Raw genomic sequence first — 26,013 nt, 5'->3', positions numbered from 1 at the left:
CAACAGTCATTGCAGGCGCAGAAGGCGAAGCCACAGAAGCTGCAGGGAGCGCGGCAGCCAAAGCAGCGGGTCAGTGACAGAAGAGGCAGAAACAGCAGAGGCAGGAGAAGCAGACAACTGTGGCTGCGGCACCACAGGGTATATTCTCTGTGGGGCATATGGTGGCGGAGGTCGGGCTTCCAACAACTCCTCCAAAAATGCATCATCGCACTCTCGGGCCACGTAAGACTTTTCACATTGCAATCGAAATCTCCTGTCAGCACACTCCATTCTCTTCTCAGTCTTTTCCTTATCATATGCCACAGCTTTCTGAGTCACTTTCTGCATCCTTCCCCTCCTAGCCTCCTTTTCCAGCTTTTCCTCTACCGATGCCAAACAGATATTTTCAAATGCCTCATCAAAATTGTTCCACAGACCTCACCAAATTCAGATCAGAACAATACCATGTTCACAAAGAACCCAAACAAATTCAAGCGCTTGTCCAAAGACGATCATTAGACCGTACCAAACACGAACCAAAGTGACCTCAGAGCCACAAACAAAAACAAACTCACCTGGTCCACACAGGTCAAACGAAGTTATTCTCCACTGCCGACTCTTCGGACCAAACGGTCAGATCCAAGAATTTCGCAGTTCAGGACCACAGCCGGGATGACCGCTGGCCGAGGCACCATCCGGTCAGACAGATGGAGCAGCTGCAAGTTTAAGACTCTATCGTGCAGGGATCCCCGATCCGCCCGTCCGCCCTGATGTGGCCCCGTCCTCCTCATCAGTCCACGGGAGAGGGTGGGTCAGCCAGATGGAGTCCCTGTTCGGGCGCTAACTGAAGGAAGTGACCCGATTAGGGCCACCCGGGTCACTCGCGACCACCTCTCAGCCTTCCACACAAATGAAGAGTAGGTCAGACAGTAGAGAATATAAACCAAGTTATTTTATTAGTTTCAAGCGAAGTCCAGTCGGACCAGCCTCCTTAGACAGCTGCCGCGGGACTGACCCCCGTTCACAGGGTAAAGTTAGACAATTATTTTCTACACCTCTAAGACACGCCCAGACTGGAATTTTCCAGCTTGGGCACAGATGAACAAAGGAGGTACAGAAGGATGCGGTACCATCCTGAGACCGGGTACACACTATCTTAGCTTCAAAGTTACTCAGCCCATACCCGTCTCTCGGAGAGTGGGAGCGGGGCTACATATGAGGAAAGGCATGCAAACACAAAACGAGCTATTCATTAGTGCAACGAAGCGCAACCTTGAATAAAAAGAAACAATCGAGGCTGCTTTTCTGCTGAGGCAGACAAGTATAAGACAGAAGCTTCATTTCAATCATGACACAAAATGACAGCTGAATACAAAATGGTGCCACAAATGCTAACTTAACTCGCAAAATGCTGTAAGGAGTCGGCTAGAAGCATTTTCAGTCCAACAGGCACGTCGCACATATGGCGGTTGTGCTGGTCCCCGACGCCATTGAGGGGCGGGTGACGTGCGCCTGGTGACATGGCCGGCACCCGACCTGACCCTCGCCCTGATTGGCAGACTTTAGACTTGCCCCGGAAGCACTCAAGTGCTTCCGGGGCATTGGGGTGGGTTTAAGCTGGATATTGCCGGTTTTACATTGTGGGGGATAAAAGGGGCTGTGGAGTGGAAGGACAGTCTTTCCCTTCGCCGCTCCACAGCTGATCCCCCTAAAGGACGTCTACACGACGGAGGGTTCCTGTTTTTTCCCCGCCCACCATCCCCTGAGGCAGCAGAGTTAATGTGTGCATGTTTCTTATGTTTCCATTGCAGGTTGTTTGAATTTTCTCTTCTAATCTGTTTTCAGCTATCTATTGGTATTCTTGATATAACAAAGAATTTTGTCGCAGGGCGGCGTCGTTGTCGTATTTTATGAGAATGTATCCTTGGTCTGAGGTAAGGTCATGATTGGTGGGCATTTTTATGGTCCTTTGTAGGCATCGCCATGGTCAATGGAGACGCCTGGGAGGCGGGCAGTGGTCTCTCATGGGATTCCAGGGGGTGGTTACAGCCGGTCAGCTGGAGGGTGTCGGGAGGGAAATTTCGCTGTCGGTAGGCCTTTAGGCCAACCCCCACTAAGGCGCATGGGTGCAAAAGTTGGCATAACAGCACAGCCCCTTGGGGATATTTATTGAGGGCATAGGGGGATATAACCTTCTGGGGAACTGGGCCTCCTGCGCAAGGTCACTCCAATAGGATGGGTTGGACCTAGCACGTAGTTGGACCAGTCATAACCTTGCCCGTAGGCTCAATTCGGGATATGCAGAAAAGCAGTAATGTATATAATCTATTTTTATGTCAAGAATGGCTATGTATTAGATAACATGTTAAGGTTAGCCATCTGAAATAATATGAATACATTATATATGAATTTTGGTGTAGTAATATGGTGGATTGATGGACAGATTTTTCTGCGTATCGTACAGATTGTAATATGAAATATTTAATTTGTTTGTATGTTTTGAATAAAATACGGCTGGGGTTTTACGACCCCTAACCCAAGACATTGTATTGATGTTCATCTATGCTTCGGGGGAGATCGGGAGGGTTTGGGATACCCATGGGGTCATGGTTGGGAAGAGATGTCGGTATTAGAGAGGGGACTCGACAATACCTGGCCATAAAGCCTTGCACTCTGGACCATCTGCCATGGTCACGCCACCACCACACATCAAGCTGTCAAATGGGGCAGACTGTCAGAAGAGTGGCTGCAGCCCCATGCTGAGCCCTGGTGACTGTGAGACTGTGACCCCAAGCTGGATGGATGTCCCTTGCAGAATTAACAAGTGCAATCCATCCCCTCAGTGCTGTCCAAGGAGGTATCTTGGTGGAGAAAAAACTTTCTATCCTTGTGCGGAGTAAGTGTTGTATGCCGCTAACCCTCGCGAGGGCAACCAGGGGAAAGAGGTCCTTCGCTCTCCCCACCCAAAAACAGAGACTGCATGAATGCCCAAATGTCCTCGATGAGGAGGTCTGCCTCATGGGCGTCTGCAAAGGGGGTGCTTGCCCCACCCAGATTTTTACTTGCCCTTTAAAAAAAATTCAAGACCGCGCTGCTGTTTGGAAAGGGTTGGAGGATGGATGACGTTAAAATTATGCCCTGCCCTGAAAAAATGTCTGCGGACGCCCATGGTTTGTCTCCAAGTCCAAAAGATTTACCCCAACACAATGGAACATCTGCTCCCCCCTGATGAACTTATGAGGAATAGTAATTGGACTGATTGGTCCCAGGCACAGCTTTGCTATTTCTACATTGAGTAGCCGCACAAACGTATTAACGGCCCTTGGCCAACACCCTCACCCCTCTTGCGATGAGGGAGCATTTGATGAAAGCCTCAGGGAATGACCAACCTAACCAAACAACCTCTCTCAGGATGGACTCCCTCACTTCCTTCCAGCCCGTCTCTACCAGGTCATTACCATCCAGATGCACAACAATTAGGTCCGGGAATTGAAGGCCCCGCAGCCCTTTGTGTCCTTCATCATCTTCCGTAGCTGAGGGATCTGGACCGCTCCTACTCTGCGCCATCTGAAGAAGACACTTCTCAAAACCAGCGGCTTCGGCCTGTGGAGCTGCCACAACCGCCATCTTCATTTTGGACGCAAGAGGGAATTTTTCTGTAAGAAAATAGCTCTAAATGCCAGGAGTAAGTTGGGGGAAAATCCGACACTACGAGCACATTTAGCGATATTTCTTAGCGCAAGGTGCATTCTCGTGTCCATTTTGGATGCAGGGGGGCTATAGCACTAAAAAAAGAGCGCTTTATGCAGGAGTATGTTGGGGGAAATAATCCTACCCCAAGAGAACATGCAGCGAGCGGTTGCTCGTGCTCGCTATTTGTGTTCTGTTGCAATTAGCGCTATTTCTTAGCTCAAAAGGTATTCTTGCACCCATTTTAGCCACAAGGGGGCATTTTTGTGCTAAGAAATGGTGCTAAATGCAGAATTTCTCCTCCTCATAAATATGCATAACCACGCATGATTCTTAGATAAATATGCGTGGTTACGCTACACTGAATTACATAAATTAAGCTCACCTCTAATTACAAGGTCCTTATATCATTGCTTGACTAATTGTCAGTATTGGTGTGATCTCATACTACTTAAAGGGAATGGTCATTAAAGGAAGGTGCCAGCCACTCCTCTGGCGATATCCTGCACGCGCACACTGCTGTGTCTTTCTAAACTTTCCTGAACCCTCCAGACTTTCCTAGACAACAACACTGCATTGTGGTACTTGCAGTTTGGTTTACTGTTTAAATATAGGTTGAGAAATGTGCTCATCCATGGTTCCCTTGAAGGAAAATCCGGGATTGACTGAAAGTGGCACAAGAGATATGGGTGTGGTTGGCAGGTCACCAGTGATATGGCTGCGGTTGGCAGGTCACCAGTGATATGGCTGTGGTTGGCAGGTCACTACTGATATGGCTGCGGTCGGCAGGCCACCAGTGATATGGGTGTGTTTGGCAGGTCACCAGTGATATGGCTGTGGTCATCAGGTCACCTGTGATATGGGTGCGGTTGGCAGGTTACAAGTGATATGGCTGCGGTTGGCAGGTCACCAGTGATATGGCTGCAGGCGGCAGGCCACCAGTGATATGGGTGTGTTTGGCAGGTCACCAGTGATATGGGTGTGGTTGGCAGGTCACCAGTGATATGGGTGTGTGGCAGGTCACCAGTGATATGGACGCGGTTGGCAGGTCACCAGTGATATGTGTGTGGTTGGCAGGTCACCAGTGATATGGCTGTGTTTGGCAGGTCACCAGTGATATGGCTGTGATTGGCAGGTCACCAGTGATATGGCTGTGGTTGGCAGGTCACCAGTGATATGGGTGCGGTTGGCAGGTCACCAGTGATATGGCTGTGGTTGGCAGGTCACCAGTGATATGGGTGCGGTTGGCAGGTCACCAGTGATATGGCTGCGGTCGGCAGGCCACCAGTGATATGGGTGTGTTTGGCAGGTCACCAGTGATATGGCTGTGGTCAGCAGGTCACCTGTGGTATGGGTGTGGTTGGCAGGTCACCAGTGATATGTGTGTGGTTGGCAGGTCACCAGTGATATGGCTGTGTTTGGCAGGTCACCAGTGATATGGCTGTGATTGGCAGGTCACCAGTGATATGGCTGTGGTTGGCAGGTCACCAGTGATATGGCTGCAGTTGGCAGGTCACCAGTGATATGGCTGTGGTTGGCAGGTCACCAGTGATATGGGTGCGGTTGGCAGGTCACCAGTGATATGGCTGTGGTTGGCAGGTCACCAGTGATATGGGTGCGGTTGGCAGGTCACCAGTGATATGGCTGCGGTCGGCAGGCCACCAGTGATATGGGTGTGTTTGGCAGGTCACCAGTGATATGGCTGTGGTCAGCAGGTCACCTGTGATATGGGTGTGGTTGGCAGGTCACCAGTGATATGTGTGTAGTTGGCAGGTCACCAGTGATATGGCTGTGTTTGGCAGGTCACCAGTGATATGGCTGTGATTGGCAGGTCACCAGTGATATGGCTGCGGTTGGCAGGTCACCAGTGATATGGCTGCGGTTGGCAGGTCACCAGTGATATGGCTGTGGTCGGCAGGTCACCCGTGATATGGGTGTGGTTGGCAGGTCACCAGTGATATGGCTGTGGTTGGCAGGTCACCAGTGATATGGGTGCGGTTGGCAGGTCACTAGTGATATGGCTGTGGTTGGCAGGTCACCAGTGATATGGCTGCGGTTGGCAGGTCACCAGTGATATGGCTGTGATTGGCAGGTCACCAGTGAGATTTTTAATCCTGTTCTTCTATAGGCAGCAGCAGTGCGACAGGTGCAGAGTGCAACACATTGTTGGCTAATGCGCCAGGAGTGATTGAAGGTGCCACATGGCAGCTATGAAAGGTGATGGGCAGTTTGTCCTTAAAGATGACTCTGGTTGTGAAGATTGTGTCTTTATGAGCAGTCTCACCCAGGCGACATGATCACAGGAGGCAGAAGCGACTGCAGCCCATTTCCTGCAGGGCAGATGTTGCTTCACCACTGTCCTGCATCAGGCATAAACAGCTCTTCAAGCTTTGAGTTTTACTTTGTGTTCTGCTACTTTCAGTTTTGTTTTGTTCATTAAAACACAGAAGATTGCCAAAAGGGCAATTAAAAACCAGGCCTCGATGTGCTACTCACACCAGATATAAGGAAACCTGAAAGTGGCCTGAAGTCATTCTATAGAAAATCCATGTATGTGGTGCTTTGCCTTGTCTCAGAATGTTATTATTGGGGTGTTTTATTTAGGGCCAGAATGCCAACTTGTGGCTGCTTCTGGGGAATCGTGATAAAGATTGTATAGACGAATACAAGATCACTGCACTTGAACTCCTACAACGAAGATAGTCATAGTAGTGCGCCCTTCATGCGTGAAAAGGTGAAGTTTGGGGGGTGAAATCTCGAGATTACATTAAGAGCTGGTGAAAAGTTGACACATTTGCAGATGTAGATTAGATCTATCCTATGTGTGTGCCTCCTTCAACCAGCCTAGATTTATACGTGACAACACTTGGCATGCTTGGATTTGAAAGCTCCGAGTTCTTTTAGCAAGAATATGACTACAAATCCCAGAATGCAAAGTGCTGTTGAGAAAAATTCAAGAACTGGTTGGACGTGTTCCCAATCACATGAGCCTTATTGGGGGCAATCCATGATATGAAAGTCAGTGAGGCGGTATAAGTGCCGCTGTCCCACTCTCTTGATAATGATATCGTCCAGCTGGTGCAAACATGGCAGCTAGCACCTTCGGGGGTGCTTGCAGGGGGCACTGCTGAGGGAAATTCCTGGGATTAAAGATAATAGTTGTCAAGAAGCCTCACACAACAGGTGACACACTCAGTTCTTTCAGGATTGTTATTCAACAACACTTTGCAGGCTGGGACATTTCTGCCCATGCACACAATAGTAAACCAAGACCTGTCCAATAATGCAACTCTCTGAGGTCTAAAATGCCAGCATGGGCACACGGCTGCACGCTTGGCATGGGGTTTTCAGACAACCATGGAAGAGGGTGAAATCAGATAGGGCCACCTTAGCCCCCCTGGTATTCCTCATCACACCAACCAATGGGTTGGCAGCGCCTTCTGGTGAGAATATTTCAGCGATCCATGGACTGAGTTTGTTAACATGCATTGGCACATTGTCAGTGAAATAAGAGAGAGAACCACAAGATTGCTTAGTTAAAAATAAATATACATCACTGCTAGGCCTTGGCACAGCGTCCAATCCTAACCAGGGCTCACAGACGTGATATTAGGTTCTGGAAGAAAAGTTACTTTTGGGAAAAGAGATTGTTGTTCACAATTCCAGAATGAGCATTAGTTTGCCAGGTCAGTGTGGAACTGCAGATCTGTGGCTGTTCTTGAAAGTATTATGTTTGCTTGGTGCATTGTGTTTCTGTGAAATATTGGGATAAAGACCAAAAGCACAATATGAGGAAATCCCTCTTATTCCAGGTTAAACCCTCTTACCCATGTACCATCCATGCTGTAGTGTTGCTGTCCTCATTGCTTGCACTGGTATGACCGCTCCGGGTGCTCGGCCGTCTCCAGAGGACTGATATTGCGGGCACTGATGCAGCTTCTAGTGGCAAGGCGGGTCTTTTCGCCTCTGTCTCTAGGGAGGATCGCCTACTGGCCTCTTACACCTTTTTAAACCGGTCTGCCATTTTGTATTTGCTACAACCAAGGGGTGTCTAAGATGAGAAGTTGGATAGAGCCCAGGCACCAACTGTAATTGGCATGGGTCTTCAAAGGGCATTCCAGGAATCTTTGTAGCGGGCCAGACTTTCCTGCATGTAGGAGAGGAAACAGAGGCCTCTTGAAAGTTTAGAGCGTTTGCCCTGCCATCCCCTGTCCCATCATACACATGGAAAAGCTCCGCTACAGGGGAGCAGGTAGGAAAAGGGGGCAGCCTCTCTTTCTTTTGCACATTTCTCTTGGGTCACTCATGACGGGAGACTCCCCGCCCCATCTCACCTTCCTGTTACCGCCTTGTATCAAAGACCTTGGCTGGATCATTCTAAGTGGAATAAGCAAAAGGAGAAGAACTGCCCAGAATTGGCCAACTCTAGTATGAAGATGGGGCAGAACCTCCCAGTCAGTGTGCCAAGATGTCTTTCCCAAGAATCTGGGTCCCCACACCAGTTGCGACTGAGAAACCCTTTGTGCCACAGATCTACGGTACTTACTTCTAACTCCCCTTGCCTGATTCAGGACCAGAAACCTGTGGACTTCCATGAAGACTGCCATGACAGGCTTCCTGACCCTTCTGAGAGGGAGCAAGCTGGCTGAAGGTGGATGTAGTTTTGCATGAGGAAGCACAGCTCAGAATGAGAGATGCTATGCTAGGAAAGGAGCTCATATGGGATAAGCCGAAGACGTCCCTGTAGCACACTGGAAGAACCAGCTCCCCTGTGTTAGTGTTGTCCTGTGATCCTGAAAGGAGTCTACAGGGTGAGTGAGACTGTGCACACCCCATCGACTGAGTAGAGTTCCATTGCAAGACCAGGCCCCAAGGAGACTGTTGACTGTAAGAGACAGGACCACAGTCCACGGTCGCCCAAAAGCAACGCTAAGAGTGCTGGAGGAGAACCACACCAACCAAGAGGCCTGCACCAAGACCTAAGAACTCACTGTTGCATCCAGGGCACCTACCATGTTTGGGTGGTGGGTTCTGTGTTTGGGCTCAAGGAAGAATCCAAGCAGCAAGAGCTAAAGAGCCATGAGCACCAGGACTCCATCACAGCCTCCTGTCCTGGTGATGCCCCTGCTTACCATCCAATGTGTCAGCGCTATGGTCACAGCTCGCACGCCAATTGAAGAGGACAGGGCTAGGGCACAGGTCCTTTGCGCTCCATGGGTCGTACTGCACACACCATGTAGAACTCACCTGCCCAGCCAAGAATGCGAGCACTGCTTGAACTGATAATGAAATAAGACGTGAGGCAGGAGGTGGAATCAAAGGTAGGCAGCCTTGGTATTCAGCATCACCATCCCTGGCATTGGGGCGCACCAGTCCTGGGCTCCTTGGAAAAACGTTGTTTCCTTTTCATTTATTTGTTATTAGGTCTTGGCTAGCGTGGCTGCGCACATGCGCAGCTCGTTCTGCGAGATTTAATGATTCTGAGGGAATTCTGTAAAGGGCTTCAAGCCGTACCCCTCTTTCCCATTGGCTGGCGTCACCGTTTATGCTAAACGGTGGCCAGCCATTGGGAAAGAGCACTTTGTGACGTAGACTTTTCCATTTTCCAGACGGCCCACTTAGACAGGCTCGTCTGCTTTCCTCCCGTCGCAAAAGGTTTCTTATCTTTATGGTGCCATGTGTTTAAACACATGGCCCCATAAAGACAAGAAATCGTATGCAGCGCGGTCCTCTTTCACTTTCAGGACCGCATGGTTTTTTTTCTAAAGTGACAGGGTGTCTACACGGCCATGTGACCGGGCCGCGCCACTGTGCACTGGAGACTGAGAGCAGAGCCGGGGGCTGCCAGCCAGGAACAGGGCTATTGCTGGAAAGCGGTTAGATCTCTTATGTTTCTGCTTGCAAGTTGCACGTTGCTTTTCTCGTCCATTTGCTTTTCTCAAACCTGCACCGTTTGTGTTGCATCCGCCCACCCTTTTCCTGTGTTGTTCCCCCCCATCCGTGCCCGCCATATTGCTTTCTCCCACATGTGCCTTACGGGTTGCTTACGCCTCCTCTCCGTACATCTGTGCTGGTTCTGCTGTCACCTACGCCCCATGTTGCCTCTGACCCCACTACTTTCACCATAATGTTGACTCCCTCACCCGCTATAAAAAAAAGAAAATCTTTTTAGTTACCAATGTAACTTGTATTTGTAAATAAAAAAAATCTGCTTTTTCTAGGAGTGCCAGCTATTTCCCTCTGTGTACTTCTCTCCCATCCTTCACCACCCTCCGTGTACCTCTCTTTCACCAGTATGTTTCTGCCTGCAAGTTGCACGTTGCTTTTCTCGTTCGTTTGCTTTTCTCAAACCTGCACCGTCTGTGTTGCATCCGCCCACCTTTTTCCTGTGTTGTTCCCCCCATCTGTGCCCGCCATATTGCTTTCCCCCACATGTGTCTTATGGGTTGCTTACGCCTCCTCCCCGTACATCTGTGTTGGTTCTGCTGTCACCTGCGCCCCCATTTACCGATACTTTTTCTATCTAAACCCGGGCGCCTCTTTAATTGTAATCATTGCCGTTAGGAATTTAGGTAATTATGCTCGTTTTCTGTGAGATTTTGGGTGATTTTAGGTATGTCAGAAAAGTATGCGAGAGGTCGTGTAAACTTTTACGTTGCTCCAGGCAAGTGAAAGAGAGCCAGGGAGACCTGATACTGACAATATCCAGATCCTCTGAGGGTCAGCAGTGGCGCAGAAGAGATAGAAGGGGGGGGGGGGAGGGTTGTGCTCTTTGTTACACACACGGCCCACCATCACCATCTTAAAGAATTACCCGTCAGTGCCCGTTCCTCAAACTGCTCACTGAGCAAGTTCCTCGTACTACCGGTCGGTTCCAGCGCCCCACAACGCCCTCCAGTGCATGTTTCCCATGCCCTCCAGTGCATGTTTCCCGTGCTTCCCACCGATGGTAGCGCCTCACGCGAGGAGCTAGCGCCATATCGTTCACTGACCGGTAGATCCAGCGTCTCACACAGTTCTGCAGTGCCATTCGCTCATGCTGCCTACTGGATTCCTGGAGTGGGCATTAATGGAAGTCCCTTACGCATCTCGTCAATTTCACCATCTCAGACTGCCCGCCAGGCCAGTTCCATTTCCATTTTATAACACAAACCCCCTGCTCCAGCAAATATTGCCCATCATTGTCAGATTTTCACAGCAACCCAATGGTTCAGTTCCTCATACTGCCTACTAGTGTTATCTTTTCACACTGATCCCCAGCCAGCTCTTTAGATTGCCCACCAGTGTCATCTTCTCACACTGACCCCCAGTTTCAGCTCCTCATACTGCCCACCAATGCCAGCTCTTCAAAGTGACCCCAAGTTCCAGCTCCTCTTATTGCCCACCAGTGTCATCTTCTCACACTGACCCCCAGTTTCAGCTTTTATTGTTCACCAGTGTCATCTCCTCACACTGACCCCCAGTTTCAGCTTTTATTGTTCACCATTGTCATCTTCGCACACTGACCCCAAGTTTCAGCTTTTATTGTTCACCAGTGTCATCTCACACTGACCCCCAGTTTCAGCTTTTATTGTTCACCATTGTCATCTTCGCACACTGACCCCCAGTTTCAGCTTTTATTGTTCACCATTGTCATCTTCGCACACTGACCCCCAGTTTCAGCTTTTATTGTTCACCAGTGTCATCTCCTCACACTGACCCCCAGTTTCAGCTTTTATTGTTCACCATTGTCATCTTCTCACACTGACCCCCAGTTTCAGCTTTTATTGTTCATCAGTGTCAGCTTCTCACACTAACCCTCTGCTCCAGATACTTTTACTCCTCACCGGTGTCAGCTTTTCACACTCACGCCCAGCTCCAGCTCCTCTTACTTCCCCCGTGTCATTTTCTCATACTGATCCACAGTTCCAGCTTCTCATACAGCCCACCAGTGTCATTTTCGTACGCTGACCCCATACCCAGCTCTAATTGCCCACCAGTGCCAGCTTCTCACACTGACCCCCAGCTCTAGTTACTCATACTGCCCACAGGGCCAGCTTCTCACACTGATCTTCAGTTCCAGCTTTTATTGTTCACCAGTGTCATCTTCTCACACTGACCCCCAGTTTCAGCTTTTATAGAAAATGCAATAGGTCTCGCCTTTAATAGTCATTTGCTTTGCTAATGGTGTTCTATAGCAAAGCAAATGGCTTTAACTTAATTAAAGGCGAGACCTTTTGCATTTTTAATGCTTGTTTTTTAAATTTTTATACTGAAGTATTGACTGCAAGCCTGGGGAAGCAACCACGGACGTCAATTCACCAAAATACCAGGGGTGATGTAAGATGACATCACACACCCTTTGACCTTCACTTTGACTCACGCACACACATATTCTCTCTCTCTCTCTCTTTGACACACACTCTCTCTCAAATAAACATATTCTCACCCTCAAGCACACACAGAACACACATTTGAAAGCATTTTTTTTATTTACCTCAGCTGCAAGGGAAAGTCATAATTCAGCTAATTGCACTTCATTTTTATTACACTAATAGTGAATAATCTAATTCATTATTAGTGTAATAAAAATTGATAGAAAGTAAGGAAAGTGGAGCCCCAACTGACGTCCACAAGAAGGGGCTGCAGCTGTGTTCCAAACCCTGATTTTGCCACCTCTGAGGCCAGGGTTCACAAAGGCAGTGTCATGGAGTCGCAAGGGGCCAACCAGGGGTCGCAACTGCGACCCCTAGTGACCACCAAATGACATCCATGGAAGAAACTTGTTAGTGTTTTTTAGCACACCAAAAGCTATGGCATCCAGTGGTCCCCCTACAATGCCTAACCCCCTCCAGATATAGCCAACACCCCCGTTTGTAGTGCACCTACAGCAGAGAGGCGCAAGTGCATAGTGTGCTGGAAAACACTTCCCAAATGCAGAGACGCTTCTACTGCACAGAGGACTGCTGTGAGTGATAAGCTCACTTCTTATAGGGTTGTAACACAGACCCCTGTGGCACAGTGACCCCCCAACCCTTCAGTGGGGCTTCTATTCACCCCAAGGCCCAATGAATCTCTGTGAGGTGTGGGATACTCAGCCTCTCTCATCTTCATCATTATTTTGTGTTATGCCACTGACTTCTTCATTGTTCAATACACATGCGTATCACTCATTCACCCATCCACTTGCCCACCTGTGCTCTCACTCACCGAATATATGTCGTTACTACGCATTCCGTTGCAACGCATGCCTTTACCACGCATGTGTTACAACGGAATGTGTTTTCCACGCTTTCCCGTTACCCCGATTTTACCTTTACTCCGCTTTTTCTTTTTTTGGGGGGAGACCCCCCCAAGCCCCCTTCCTTCTTTATTTTTCCTTTTTCCGCAGGTCTCCGCCGACACTGAAAATGGACTGATGCTTTTTTTCGGATTAGGATGACGTTGTTCCGTGATGACGTTGCTTGCGTGGTGAAGATGGTCGTTGAAGCATTAAGCGTTGTGAAGACGTTTACGAGGTAAGTGTATCGTTGTAAACGTATTGCGTAGAAAATGCTTTGTGGTAAAGGCTGTTTCCCCTCACTCACCCACTCAGTAATTCACCCACCCACTCATTATTTCAGTGATCCACTATCCCACTCCCACACTCACCGACCAGCAAGTCAGAGCATTTCCACTCATAAGAGAACAAAAACCTCTTACCGTTGTAAATGCTTGTTTATCGTCTAATGGAAGAATGTTGGAGACGCCTCAAGCACGTCACGGTATTTGGCACTTGCGCCGTTCCAAGTGCTGAGCATACGCTGCTGGAAGTGCCTAGGAATGAGCAGCATTTGTTTTCATTGGAGACCGGGATGAGGGTTCGAAACACAGCTTTACAAACATGTTCCTCCGCCCTCCACAGCAGATAGTCCCAGAGCCCCCCTGGCCCTGCTGGGGCCCAATGCTCAGCCTCTTATCACGGCAACCCAGCAATGCAGCGTGGGCACAGGCGGCAGGCCTGCCAGCGGGCTACAGATACTGGTGCTTGCCCCACTTCGTGTCAGCGTTTGTGAAGGGGGGTGGGGCAGGGCTGTGTGGAAGAGCCACAGCTGCACAGCAGGGTGTTATGGAAGCCCCTGTGACGAAGGGAGGCCGTAACCCTTGAGAGGAGCCTCTATTCAGGCAAAGGCCAATGAATAACTGTAAATTCACTATTTGTATGGCGCAGCGGCGCCTGCACTGTATTGATATTCCAGCTGCCCGATATAATATGAACACACCCAGTGCATAATTTGAGCCAGTTGTGTCCGGTGCTCGGCACCGGCACTTAATTGTAAACACCAGCGTTTGAGACTATTTGCCACAAGGTGACGCTGTCTGAGATTACCACTACAGTCAATTATCAATTCAGTATACATTATAAATGACTATTATCTGCCGCCCAAGCCATTCTTATAGCTTTGGGCGCCTCGAATAATCCGAACTGTCACACTTGTACTTGTGTTGTTACCATCATTGGCAGAATTGCGGAGCAATGTGTGGCGCAACCAGCAGTATCCTCCTGATGAGAGCCCTGGCATTTTTTTTTTTTTTTTTTTTACAAATTAAGCAGTGAATACACCAGTCCTGAGCAAGGATCTAGGTCTATAGAGAATAAACATATCTTCAGAATTAGGCCAGATGTGATTGTCACGTGATGCAGCGTCTTTGCTGTCTACACATGGTTTATTCCTGTACCAAAACAAAATTGACCACTTTTTTCACTGGCAGCGGGAGGGGAGGGTTGGGACCGATGCTAGTTGGGCAGGAGTGTATCATGTGATCGTGTCACTGGTCAAATGCCAATCCTCATCCAAGATGGCTGCCCCATTCAGCACTAGTCCCAAATGTGCTATCGATCTTGAAATGGTAACATCATCCGACCTGTGGCTTGAAAGTCCACACCACTCTTGCATTAGGAACTAGGCCACCACCACTGGTATCTTCAGCTTGCTGCCCTGCAGCTCGCGACCAGTGGAGAGGGGGACTCCGGACAATGCTCCCAATCTGCGCCTATGGTAGCCTGGGGCCCCCGACTGTCGCATGAGGCGAGATCCCTGAGACGGAATCCTGCACAATACCCCTTGGGTTGATTCCAAATGTGACAGACCTTCTTTGTGTATATTGTGGTGGTGATGAAAATTCCATTTGACCAGTTACAAACTCTTTTCACTGGATCTAGCGCTCTCATACGTGTTTGGGACGTGTAAATATCCTCAGAACCCCCTCAACTGTCCACCATAGCTGAGATTTTGGTCCCAGGACCAGGACTTAACATTGATGCTTCAAAAAGTGGCGTGGGCCTGGATAATGTGGGGAGGAAGGAAACTCCCTCAACACTCCCTGCATTTTCTTCCATAGCTGCTCAGAGTTCTGAGATTACTATAATATTTTTATGTGGTTTCACATCATTTGGGATGCTTTTATCCAGTGTTGGCATCTACGTCGACATAAATTTGCACCCCGAAATTCATAGTCTCAATTTGCCATTTTAGCTGCGGGTGCAAAAGTCCAAGCATGCAAAGTGCTGTTCACTAAAAAACATCCAGGACCAGCTGAAGGCGTCAGGTGGCTAACTGATTGGGACAGTCCTGGTGTTGAGGATTATATTTGGTAAATATGTATTTTTGTCTTTTTTCGAATTAAAAATCCCATATTCATAAAATAATTATCAGAATCCTCTCTTACTTGATCCAAATGTCAGTGTTTCCAGCTTGCACATGCAGAGAGGGGGTTCTGGTAGCTCAGTGGGGTAATGCACCCACTGCAGCGATCTGTGTTTGACCCCATGCAGCAGTTTTGAATCTCGCGGGTACACTCAGCTTTTTATATTTCTGAGGTCAACAAAATGAGTACCATTTATTTGGGCACCGATAACCAACCATCATTCATTGACCGCGATGCCACATGGAGTGAGCGTTGACTTTGCAAATACTCCTGTTATCTTAGAAAGGCAGTGGCTTGCTATAGCTTCTGCTTCCCATTTTGGGTCAAAAGTGCTAATAATATGTTTTTCTATATAAAGTGCTCCAACTTTGCGGGATGGTACTCTTACTCAATCTAATTCGAAAATTGGAATGATGAAAGGATGAGTGGGCTGGCGCTGACAAAAACAAAGCATCTCTTGACTGACTGTTGAAATCCTAAAAATGGGCATGCTTCCTCTCTTCAAATTGATATGAATTTAGAAGTACGTGCTATTAAGAGAGCTATGTGTGCCCCAGCTTTACAATACCGGGGCCGCATTATACATGCAGCGCATTTTCCTTCATTGAGTTAGGCGCATCTTTTAAAAGATGCGCCTAACTCAATGAAGGAAAATGCGTAATGAAAGAAAATGCACCGCATTATGAAAAATGCACTGCCCTCAGGGCAGCCGTGAACTTGTGCTGCCCTGGGGGCCGCGTATTCATATGAAAAACTGAGTGGCTGCTTTGAATCCCCTTAGTGTTTTTGGCAGGCGGCAACCCACTTGCACTTTGAAAGGGGATTAGAGACCCCCTTGCAGGCGGGTGTAGTAAGTGACTGCACTCGCCTGCAAGGGGATGTCTTGCTCCCCCCTCCAGAGTGCTGCTTTCAGTGGGCGCAGTCAGTGCGCCTCCTGAGAGCTTCTTTGCCTCTGCGCCTACGTCTGTAATCCGGCATGGGCGCAGTGGCAAAGGGGATTCCTCATTTGAGGGAACGCCCCCTGAAGATAGCACAGGTGCCTTATGTGCACCGACACCTTCGGTCTTACAGAAGGGGCCACACAAGCGTCTGCGGCCTCTTCTGTAATACCAAAGTGCCCTAGCAGCGTGCAAAGTGGGCGCAAAAGCCCATTGTGCCCCCTAGGCACTTTTTGTAAAATGACCCCAGGTGTACACTACAGAACACAATAGCAGTGTTGGACTGGCCTGGCGGGCACTCTGGCAAAGACTGATGGGCCAGCTTGAAAGGGCTAGCATGTGGACTGCTTGTTTGGACCTGTCACAGTCCACAGGCCGAAAAACAATAAATAACGTCCCAAACCCTGGCTCTACAAGCTGGTCCATCTAGTAGTGATAGGGTGGCAGATAGGTCAGTTCAACACTGTAGGATTGACATAGAGGGTGGGACCTATAGCTATACAGGTTAGGATATATGGACAGTGACGGATCTCTGGTGATGTCTACTGTGGTACCTCCATGGGATACAAGTCAGGATAAGGGTTCATTGTGAAGTCTCTGTAGATGTGTATGTACTGGGATACCTCTCTGTAGGGCCCACCAGGATAGAAGAGCACTGTGAGAGCTCTGGTTGAACGCCAGGCCTGGGCTACCACTGTTTAATGAAAGTCAAGCAAGAGGTGAACTTTGAGGATGTCTCTTTACTGTAATACCGCTTTTTAATGCCCACAAGGGTAGAGGAGCATAACATGGTATTCTCAGGTACGGCTCTCCACTGTATGCACAGAACTGGGCACATGTGCAGTCGCAGTCATTGAAACAACCAATCAAAAACCAGCAAATTCTTTTCAATAGCTGGAGAAAGTGCTCCTCAGACAAAGTGCTCAAGCACTTGCACCGAGTGCCATAAAGCTGCTTTATTCACATTCAGTGACATTCTGGTGGCACATCATTGCTTGCCATTTCTCACTCATATTTCATTAAATATCAGGAACTTATACTCCCAGGGGCTGATTTACAAGCCCCTTGCGCCACCAATGCGTCACTACTGCATGTAAAGGTGGCATATTCACAAGGGCATGGAAAGTCATGCAGGCTAGATTTTCATGTCCTTGTAAATACTGAGCATGACATGGCACCCCCAGTATGTCAACAAATGTGAACTACTGGTGGCACAGGGGTCTAGGAAATTGGCCCCGTTGTATTCAAGTGCTCAGAAAGTTACACAGTGTGGTGCAGACAAAGGGCTTGTGGTGCCTCGCTGCGGCACACTCTCGGAAATCTGGCCCTGTCCTGTGTAAATCTCATGATATACATAAGTCTGGATGTCCATGTAAGCTTGAGGCATCAATCAACCAACCAACCAATCATTGAAATTATAAGTGCGCTATTCACATGTGAGGGTCTGAATGCGTGGGGGGAGCATTTGCGTGCACTTGAAAGAGTCAGGTCTTTACAGTTGCAATGAAGAAGTGCAGGGTGGGGTTTGCACAGGCTGATGGTTGTTAGCTCATTTAATTTGGGTCAGAGTTATGCGCACTTCCACCTGACTTTAAAAATGCCGCTTTTGACAGTGGTGTTGATCGTAATCTTTTAATACTGGAGTGATGGCTGCAGCAGCTTTGTGGAAGAGGGGTGGGACAGGGGTCCGTTTGTGATCATGAGTGGTTGCCTCTTATGGTAGATGCTTTGTCTTGGGTGCTGATTGTTGTCAGGGATAAGATGGAGGGGTAGCTGGTGTTGCTTGAAGATTATGTGATTTCAGAGACCTACGTCTGGTCTTTGAACTTGTCTTAGAGGCACATGAGATCTGTGTGGAAGTATGAGCAGAGCTTGTTGTAATGGTCCTGGGAGGGGGAGATGTCTGTATTATCCATGTGTGTTTTGCCAAAAGAACTGATGATGCCGAATAGTTACTTGGCATTGCTGTAGTTTGTGATGATCGAGTGTGGGATTAAGTTCCTTTTTGTAAGTCTGATGTGTGGGTGGAATTCAGATATGACGTTCTTGTAGTTGGATCCGTCTTCAGGGGATTTACTCTTACTCTGCTTCTCCACAAGGCGTCTGCATGTGCGTCACGATTGATGTGGGTTTGCCCTGAACCATGTTGGCTTCCTGTGCTGCTGTGTGTTGGTGCAAGTTCATCTACACATTTTGAGTTCCATCTGTGGGGTCCATTTTCAGCAAAGTTTGTGTTGTTCAAGGTGTTGGTGGCATTTTGGTTTGTGGCTGCTTTTAGTTGTTCTATGTTCATCTTGTGTTTGTTCCTTTGTGGAGTGCATTTAGGAATTTTTGTATGCAGATGCTTTGTTGACGTGGAGGTGTACGCCGTGCTGGTCAGTCCATGGGGGTTACATGGGCTGGCTACAGTGGATGTGGTGATGTTCTGCTCTGGCTTGTGGTTGTGGGTGGTGACAAGTTGTTACTGTCAGACGTTTGTAAGGTTGTCCATGCGGCTGGCAAATTTGTTGTCACTGAGGTTGTCAAGCTGTGAGTTGCGGTATGTTACAAGTGCGATGGCATGTTGTGCAATTATGCTTGCAATGTAGGCGGTGTACACAGTTCAAGGTCTGGGTGGTCTGTAGCCAAGGGTCCCTCACAGGGTTGTCCTTGGGCTGGCCTGGATCTGGAAGTGTTTGGTGCTGAGCGGGTTGTTGCTTGAGCTTGAGTTTGTGATTCAGAGGTTGCTCTTAAGTGCAATGGAAAGGCCTCATAAAGGGCGGTTGTTGCAGGCCCTTCCTCATATTTTTACATCATTCTGTGATGCAGTTGGCAATGTTGTTGGCAAAGGTGGCGTTTTCCCTGGTTACTGTGAGTAACGCAACATCTGGTGCAAGGGAGTTGATGATGATCCAGCTCTCCATGGCTAGTCTGTGCAGGGAGGATACTTTGACAAGGATGCATTTCAGGGATCACGAGTTGGTGCAGTTTGGTGTGTATGTAGTTTGTGTGTGTGCAGTTGGTGGTGAAGGTCTGGGGGCAGTGTAGTCAGGATTACTGTCCATGGTTGTTGCTATGTGTGTACAGGTTGCATTTCTGAATTTTTTTACTGGTACAGTGCAAGGACATTTGCTGAATCATAGCTGAGGGATTTGGGAGATCCGTGACCTTTGGCGCTGGTTGTGTTTGGGTTGTTGATGGCTGCAGAGGTGTTTGGCTTTTGAGCAAATACTGTGCATGCCTGCTGCGTGGACATGCATCAAACACCATCAAATTGGGAAGGGGTTACGGATTCGCAGCCGGAACTCTGGAATCGTCAGGGTAGAGGCACTGCGGGTGCATCAGCATCAGGAACGGAGGAACGGAGGGGGAAGCGGGCAGCCAAAAGAACAACAAGACATGTGCAACAAACAATGCAAAAGTCACAAGCAAGATCCAATCAGTGTGCAATCAGGCAACAAGATAGAGTTTAACATGCTGCAAGCATGTAGAGAGTCAAAGAACTATTGTGAGTCATCACATAAAAAAAAACTGTGTACACATGTGCATGCACAGAGCACTTTTTGGGACCAGACATCCTTACAGAATTGTGCAATTGTGTGCGTAAGGGCATGTCTGATGAATCTGTCGAAGCACATGCAAACTCACAGGGATGCTACACATGTTTGTTTCACACTCAGTGAACTGTGATGTGGACTTGATCCAGCATTTACAATGTCCAGGTGTGGGTGGCACAACATTGTTGTACTTAATGGGAAAGGAGTTACATGGTCTGGTAATAACATGCATGTGTCACGCTAACTTATGTTTTTGCATATAATGTACATATGTCCGGAATTCCAACATGATTGTACATCTGTTCATGTTTCTTAGGTGGACCACAGCCATAAACACAGGGGGAGGTCGACACATTTGACGACCCCAATGCTACCAGTGAGTATCATTCATCATTGATTGTGATGTTGATGATGTGCAAGGATGGAAGCTCGACTCTGGATGTGGGCAACTATAGTATGATTACTACATCCAGCTGCAGTCTCAACTTGTTGAACGCTATCAAAGTTCAAAGACCATGATGAAACACATTGTGATTGTTGTACTGCGTGGAGACATGCGTGGACACATTAAAAGCCATGAAAGTGTCAGACAGGCCTTCCCTCAATCCACAATGCAAAATGGAGTGCCCATTGCCACTTAGACTGGAGAAGCAGAAGCCAAGTGGAGACAGCAGCATCAGATGGATGATGTTTGGAGAGGAAGGCATGCTTAACACAGTCCTCACTACATGTGGGTAGTGGTGTTGTGCCCAATCGTTGGACAGGATGGTGTTCCTGGGTTGCAGTGTGGGTGCAAGGTCAGAGTCAGCTGGTCTAGGGAAGTACATGGTTTTCAATTCTTTTTTGCATAGAGTCAATGTAATAACACAGAGAACAACCAAGCACAAACTGGCCATGCTCAGTGTCCATCATTGTCATATGTCTCTTCACGATTTTGACATTTTAAGTGTGAACAAGTTAAGTTATCTGACTGTTATTTGTCATCCATTCTAACCGAGCGGCAGGAATACCAGCACAAACTGCAGTTCGCACTGCACTCCGCCACTCGCGGAACTTCGCGGAGGTTTTTTGTAACTTCGCGGAGATTCGTGTAGCAAAACTCCGCGAACTATGCCCAGGCCTGATTGTGTCATCCCACACATGTGGCACATCTTTTACTCCAAAATTGCCTTCACAGTTATGGCTTAGTACGACTTAAGTCATGTAATGAATCCTTGGTCCATTATCATGAGGACTAAGTAGCTGTAATCAAACTGTAGCTATGTTTTGTGTGTCTTAGATTGAACAATGTACACAAAACAAGAGTCAACGTTTTGAAGGTAGGTCCATGTATGCTTGATAAATAAGCCCAGGTGTAGTTCACCCTGCTAGTACTACATGGCATGCCGCATGCCAGTCAACATGAGTGGTGTCATCAATTCTGAGGTTCATCGTTGTTGAGACAGCAACCACATATCTGTTTCCTAAATGGAAATTGCTACTACAGTGCATTACTCTGTGGATGTGTGAAATGAACGGTCAAGCGGCATAGATGTCTAGAAAACATGATCTTCATCCAAGACACACTGTGACACTGTTTGATCTCAGCTTTTGTTGCACATTAAGGATCACATGACTGCATGATTTGTACATGTGGAACCAGATAATGTAATTCATTTTTTGTGGAAATGATCAAAGGCCATGATGTATGTTAACTGGTTTCTCATTTCTCTGGATCTTCATAAATTGATTAGTTTTTAAGTGTGAAAATGATTTACATAGAATCACGACATTCAGCAGACTGCACAGTATGTGATGAACCAACTGAGTGGTATTGTATTGGGTTGTGTGGGCCACACAGTGACCGGATGATTGCCCCTAATGTGGGAATCATCGCACATGATAGCATGCATTTCCTAACTACATTTGTCAGTCATGTACAGCTTGACTGACACATGTGTACTTCTTTTCATACAGATAACATGAGTGCGGAAGAGGAAAGGCTTTTACGCATACGAAAGACCCGATACTCACACATTTGTGAGATAGCGAAGGGATTTAGATGGACCTCCTGCCTGTATGACAAGCAGAAGGCAGCTAAAACCTGGAATACCAACGCCCCAGCCAAGAATGGCAAGCTTTCAGGCCAGCATCCTGGACCATCGTAAGCCCCGACCCCAGCACCAGGAGCTGTCAGTACATCCCCCTCCACATCAGGACAGTGTTGCGGACATGGCATGTCAAGCCAGGATGTGGATTTGTTTTTTTTCAATGGATGGACTGGAGCAACAGATGGCCAAAATGTCAGACAAAATGGACAAAATGCAGCAGTGTCTGGACCGGGTTGACTGTACATATTGTTATATATTGTGTATTGTTTTATAATTAGGATTCATTTTATTGTAGAGTTAGCATTGTTAATATAGGTACTCATAGTTAGTTTAGTTAGGTTAGTTAGTTGTTTCTTATTAATAACTTTATTATTTTTTTATTCCTTGAGTATTTTTATAATATTTAGGGGTGGGTGGGTCCTTTAGTGTGTGTTTACGTGTTTGAAAAAAAATCTATATGTGTTTTGATACATTTCTACTTAGCTTATGTATAAGATAAGTATGTGTATGTCTATTGTGCATAGATGTTTTAAGGGGGGTGGGGGATGATGTTTAGTGGTCTCACGTGATTCTTGTTTGGCTTAGGATAAATTAAGTTAAGTTAGGTAGGTTAAGCATAGGTGGTATAGATAGGTTTTAAGATTTTAAATGAGTTTATAGGATATTTTAGTAAGAGTGTTTTAGATGATTGATGATATACGTTTCAAATTTTATTGTTATTAAATTAATGTTATTTAACAACCTTTGACAATATTCTTTGATGGTCAGCATTTAGTATGTTGTATGTGTGAGTAATTGGGCACATGGACTGTGAACACAGATTACTGTTTGAGTGTATAATATTTGTTATTTCTAGTAGGTTGGTGCTCCATGTAGGAATAGTTGTACATGTTAATCCAACACCTGTGCTTCAACTTTTTGGGGTACCCACACTTGGGTCTTCACATACATATGGGTCTGATTCAAATCATGAGTCTTTGGACAACGTCTGCATGTGTATCTATCACAAATCTGTGTCATCCATGTATGATTTTGCTATATGTAAGTGAAATATGGTTTGTCTCTTGCAGAGATGTACAGAACGTACACACCACACATTATCTCTCTTGGTGTTGTCATAGATATTACATGTTAATGGACAAGGAGTCATTGTGTTACGAGTGGCTAATTCATACGACTGGACTACCATATGTTTGTATACAGGCGGAGTTGAGTAGCACGGCTGGTGTATGAAGTACCCCGGTCAAACTTTGACCACATCTTGTTTGCTGGTATGTATAATGTCATGGGCTGTACAAGTTCAATATTTTGACACTACATCATTAATGTTTTATGTACAGATTTATAATCCCCTTGCGCTGCCAGTACGTCACTTTTTGTGACACAATGGCAGCGCTTTTCTCTGCCCCATATTTACAATGACGTGACTAGCCACCCTGCCGGGCCTTTCATGTCCTTGTAACTACAGTCACTTTACACACAGCTTTATTTGTGAAAGGAGCATTCTGTGTGTGTTGCTGTGGGTGTTCACACCTCACACCCATGGAAGCAGACACATTTCCAGCTTTACAAGGAATTGTAAACCTAGCTATGCGTCAGTATGCTACGCCCCACTAGGCGTTGCATAGAGAGGCGCAATGAGGAGCAAGCTTTTCATTTTTCCACATTTTATAAACCTTGAATGTGAGCTGCAGTGTGCAGCACGTATTGATTTTAGAAAAAGCCTGTTGTGACCGTTTTTGTGCAGAAAGGTGCCCCTTCATTCACAGCAAATAATCACCCCATGACGCAGGCATCCTTGCCCCATGGCGCAAGGGTGTATGCACAGGCGCATGGCAGCTGTTTGAGCGCCAGCGCATGGGAGAGCACAGGAATGCCACATTTGATTGGATATATGTGGCATTCCTATGCTCAGAAGTTACACAGTGTGGCACAGACAAAGGGCTTGATATGGTGCGCTGCGGCACATGCATGTACATCTGCCCCTTAAATCTCCATATGACAACATGTATTTTCACATTTGCATTGTCATACTAAACAGACATTGATCAAGTACTTACACACTCTTTCACGTGTATCCAAATTTTACAACAAACATGATACCCAGTAATATTGTGGAATGCTACAAACATGAAACAAGGGCACATTGTTCTTGACACACAAGTAGTGAAGCAGCACTCATGTTGACATGTTTGTGAGTGTTGAAACAAAGAGATTTTATTTGTATTTTGCTCTGTGATGAATACATTGTTGTTGTCACAATGTATTCTACTTCAGTGAGTGAGGGAAAAAAAGATGTGTGGCACAGGTGTTACCGTTTTTTAAATGATATTGTCTGTAGGACATTTTTCTCATCAAAGGCAAATTATTTCTCTTGTCATATGACACCTGTGACTTTGTGTCAATTTAGTGACAAGTCTTCCTCCTGAACTGTGTTGCTGACTCCTCCTCCTCAGTCATCAGATTGGGCCTTTTCTTTGTTGGCTCTGTTGCTGCAGGGTATGTTGTATCACTGCTACCACCAGCAGTGGCAGAGGAGGTGTGAGGGAACACGTATTCTGGTGACATGAAGTTTGCCATTAGGGCATTCAACATTACTTGCTGATTTTCAACAACAGTCAGCAATTCCCCATGAAAGGCTGGCATAGTTGCCATGTACATGTCTTGCTTTTGCTGCATGTAATTCATTGTCTCATCGATGTTTTCATGGTGCTGAGCAACATCCCTGGTGCCACTTTGTGGTGGCATTTGTACATGCCTCTGACTCATTATGTTGGATAAGTTAGCCAGAGAATGTGCAAGTCCTGGTGTTTGGGTGTTGCTGGCTTGTTCTGTACCAATGTTCCCCAAATCAGGATTCAGGCTTCGGAGTATTGCTTGCAGGATTCCACCCATACTATCCACAGCCATATGAACCTCTCTGAGGATTTCCCGTTGTAGAGCTACATCGGTTCTTTGGAACTCTACCTGTGTGTTCTCCAAGTGCGGGCTTATATTTGCTGTGGCAGATTCTGTTGTTGTTGTTGGTTGGGTTTTAGCTGGAGCAGCTAACACACCGTTGTCACTCTCAGGAGGTGCTGTATGTGACCGTTTGGTGGTAATGAAGTCGTCCAGTGTGTCACTGTCAATGGAGGGCAGGGTGTCGTCCATTTCCTCAACAAGATTGGTGTCATCCACCCGTTGTGGTGTGGAAGGTGCATCCTCTGAAAAATAAGGTGGAAATGTGTTAGTTGTGTTTGCATGTTTAATTGTAGTGAGGTTTAGTAAGAGGCATCGCATGTGGCTATTCAAAGCTGACCTCTGTGTCACAGCCAAGCAATCTATGTCCTGATGCTTTAGACTCATACCCACTTGTATGGACATTGCACCACTTATTGTTACAGTAGTGGTGCTGGTCATTGGTATTCATTGTTACTGATCTGTGGACATACACTGCATTTGAAATGTTGCTCTTAGTGGAAGATGCACTTTTCTGGCAAAACTGCAATGGCAATTTGAAATTAGTGTGTGATATCAGCGTGTTGGCCTCCTTTCAAGCACAACATACTGCCGACCTAAAGATATGTGTCCATGCACATTTTGGAGACATTATGTCACATATGTACAAGTACTCACTCAAACTACCACCAACACTAGTTAGCGGACGTTTGCTGTGTGCCGGCCTATCGCCCACAAAGAACGCACTGTTAGTGATGCAAATCAATCAATCAATCAATCAATCAATCAATCAATCAATTCATTCTTTATTCGGATACAAAAAATATCCATGAAAGTACAGAATAAAAATACCAGCACAACATTAAATCGGTACATACATAAATAAGAAGTTAAAAACAATCAGTGCAATAAACGCGTAGCTTTAAATACCCAAAATATATACATAGTGCAAAAGGTCAGTGCAGCAAATTCATCGTGGGCCTATAGTTTAGATCATTAGATCAGAGGTAATAACAATATAGTACTTAGAATATAACACCATAAAATGCAGACACTTTAGTGATGTCATTACAATACGTTGGGACATGGCGAGATTTGCGGTTTTCTGCAATGATGACTGCCAGAAACACTGCTGTAAAAGCGTTAGTAATTCCACCGTTAGCAAGCAATGACTGA

The 26,013-nt window shown here is 46.9% G+C and overlaps 1 protein-coding gene and 1 long non-coding RNA gene across 2 annotated transcripts in view; one reads left to right on the top strand and one right to left on the bottom strand.

Annotated features, from left to right (window-relative positions):
- Positions 1 to 22,554, top strand: part of LOC146805964 (uncharacterized) — a 78,136-nt gene extending 55,582 nt beyond the window's left edge. Inside the window, exons 2-3 of the long non-coding RNA XR_014967946.1 lie at positions 20,127 to 20,186; positions 21,767 to 22,554. This is a non-coding gene — a long non-coding RNA (uncharacterized LOC146805964). The remainder of the gene's footprint in view (positions 1 to 20,126; positions 20,187 to 21,766) is intronic.
- Positions 22,555 to 24,106: 1,552 nt separating this feature from the next.
- Positions 24,107 to 26,013, bottom strand: part of LOC146805963 (uncharacterized) — a 48,087-nt gene continuing 46,180 nt past the window's right edge. The window contains exon 2 of the mRNA XM_085623306.1: positions 24,107 to 25,103. Coding sequence (XP_085479432.1) covers positions 24,307 to 25,050 — 744 coding nt within the window. The 5' untranslated portion in view covers positions 25,051 to 25,103 and the 3' untranslated portion in view covers positions 24,107 to 24,306. The remainder of the gene's footprint in view (positions 25,104 to 26,013) is intronic.

This window comes from Triturus cristatus, chromosome 8 (assembly GCF_964204655.1).
Source record: "Triturus cristatus chromosome 8, aTriCri1.1, whole genome shotgun sequence".
Classification (NCBI taxonomy): Eukaryota; Metazoa; Chordata; class Amphibia; order Caudata; family Salamandridae; genus Triturus; species Triturus cristatus.
This window is presented reverse-complemented; position numbering and strand designations above follow the sequence as displayed.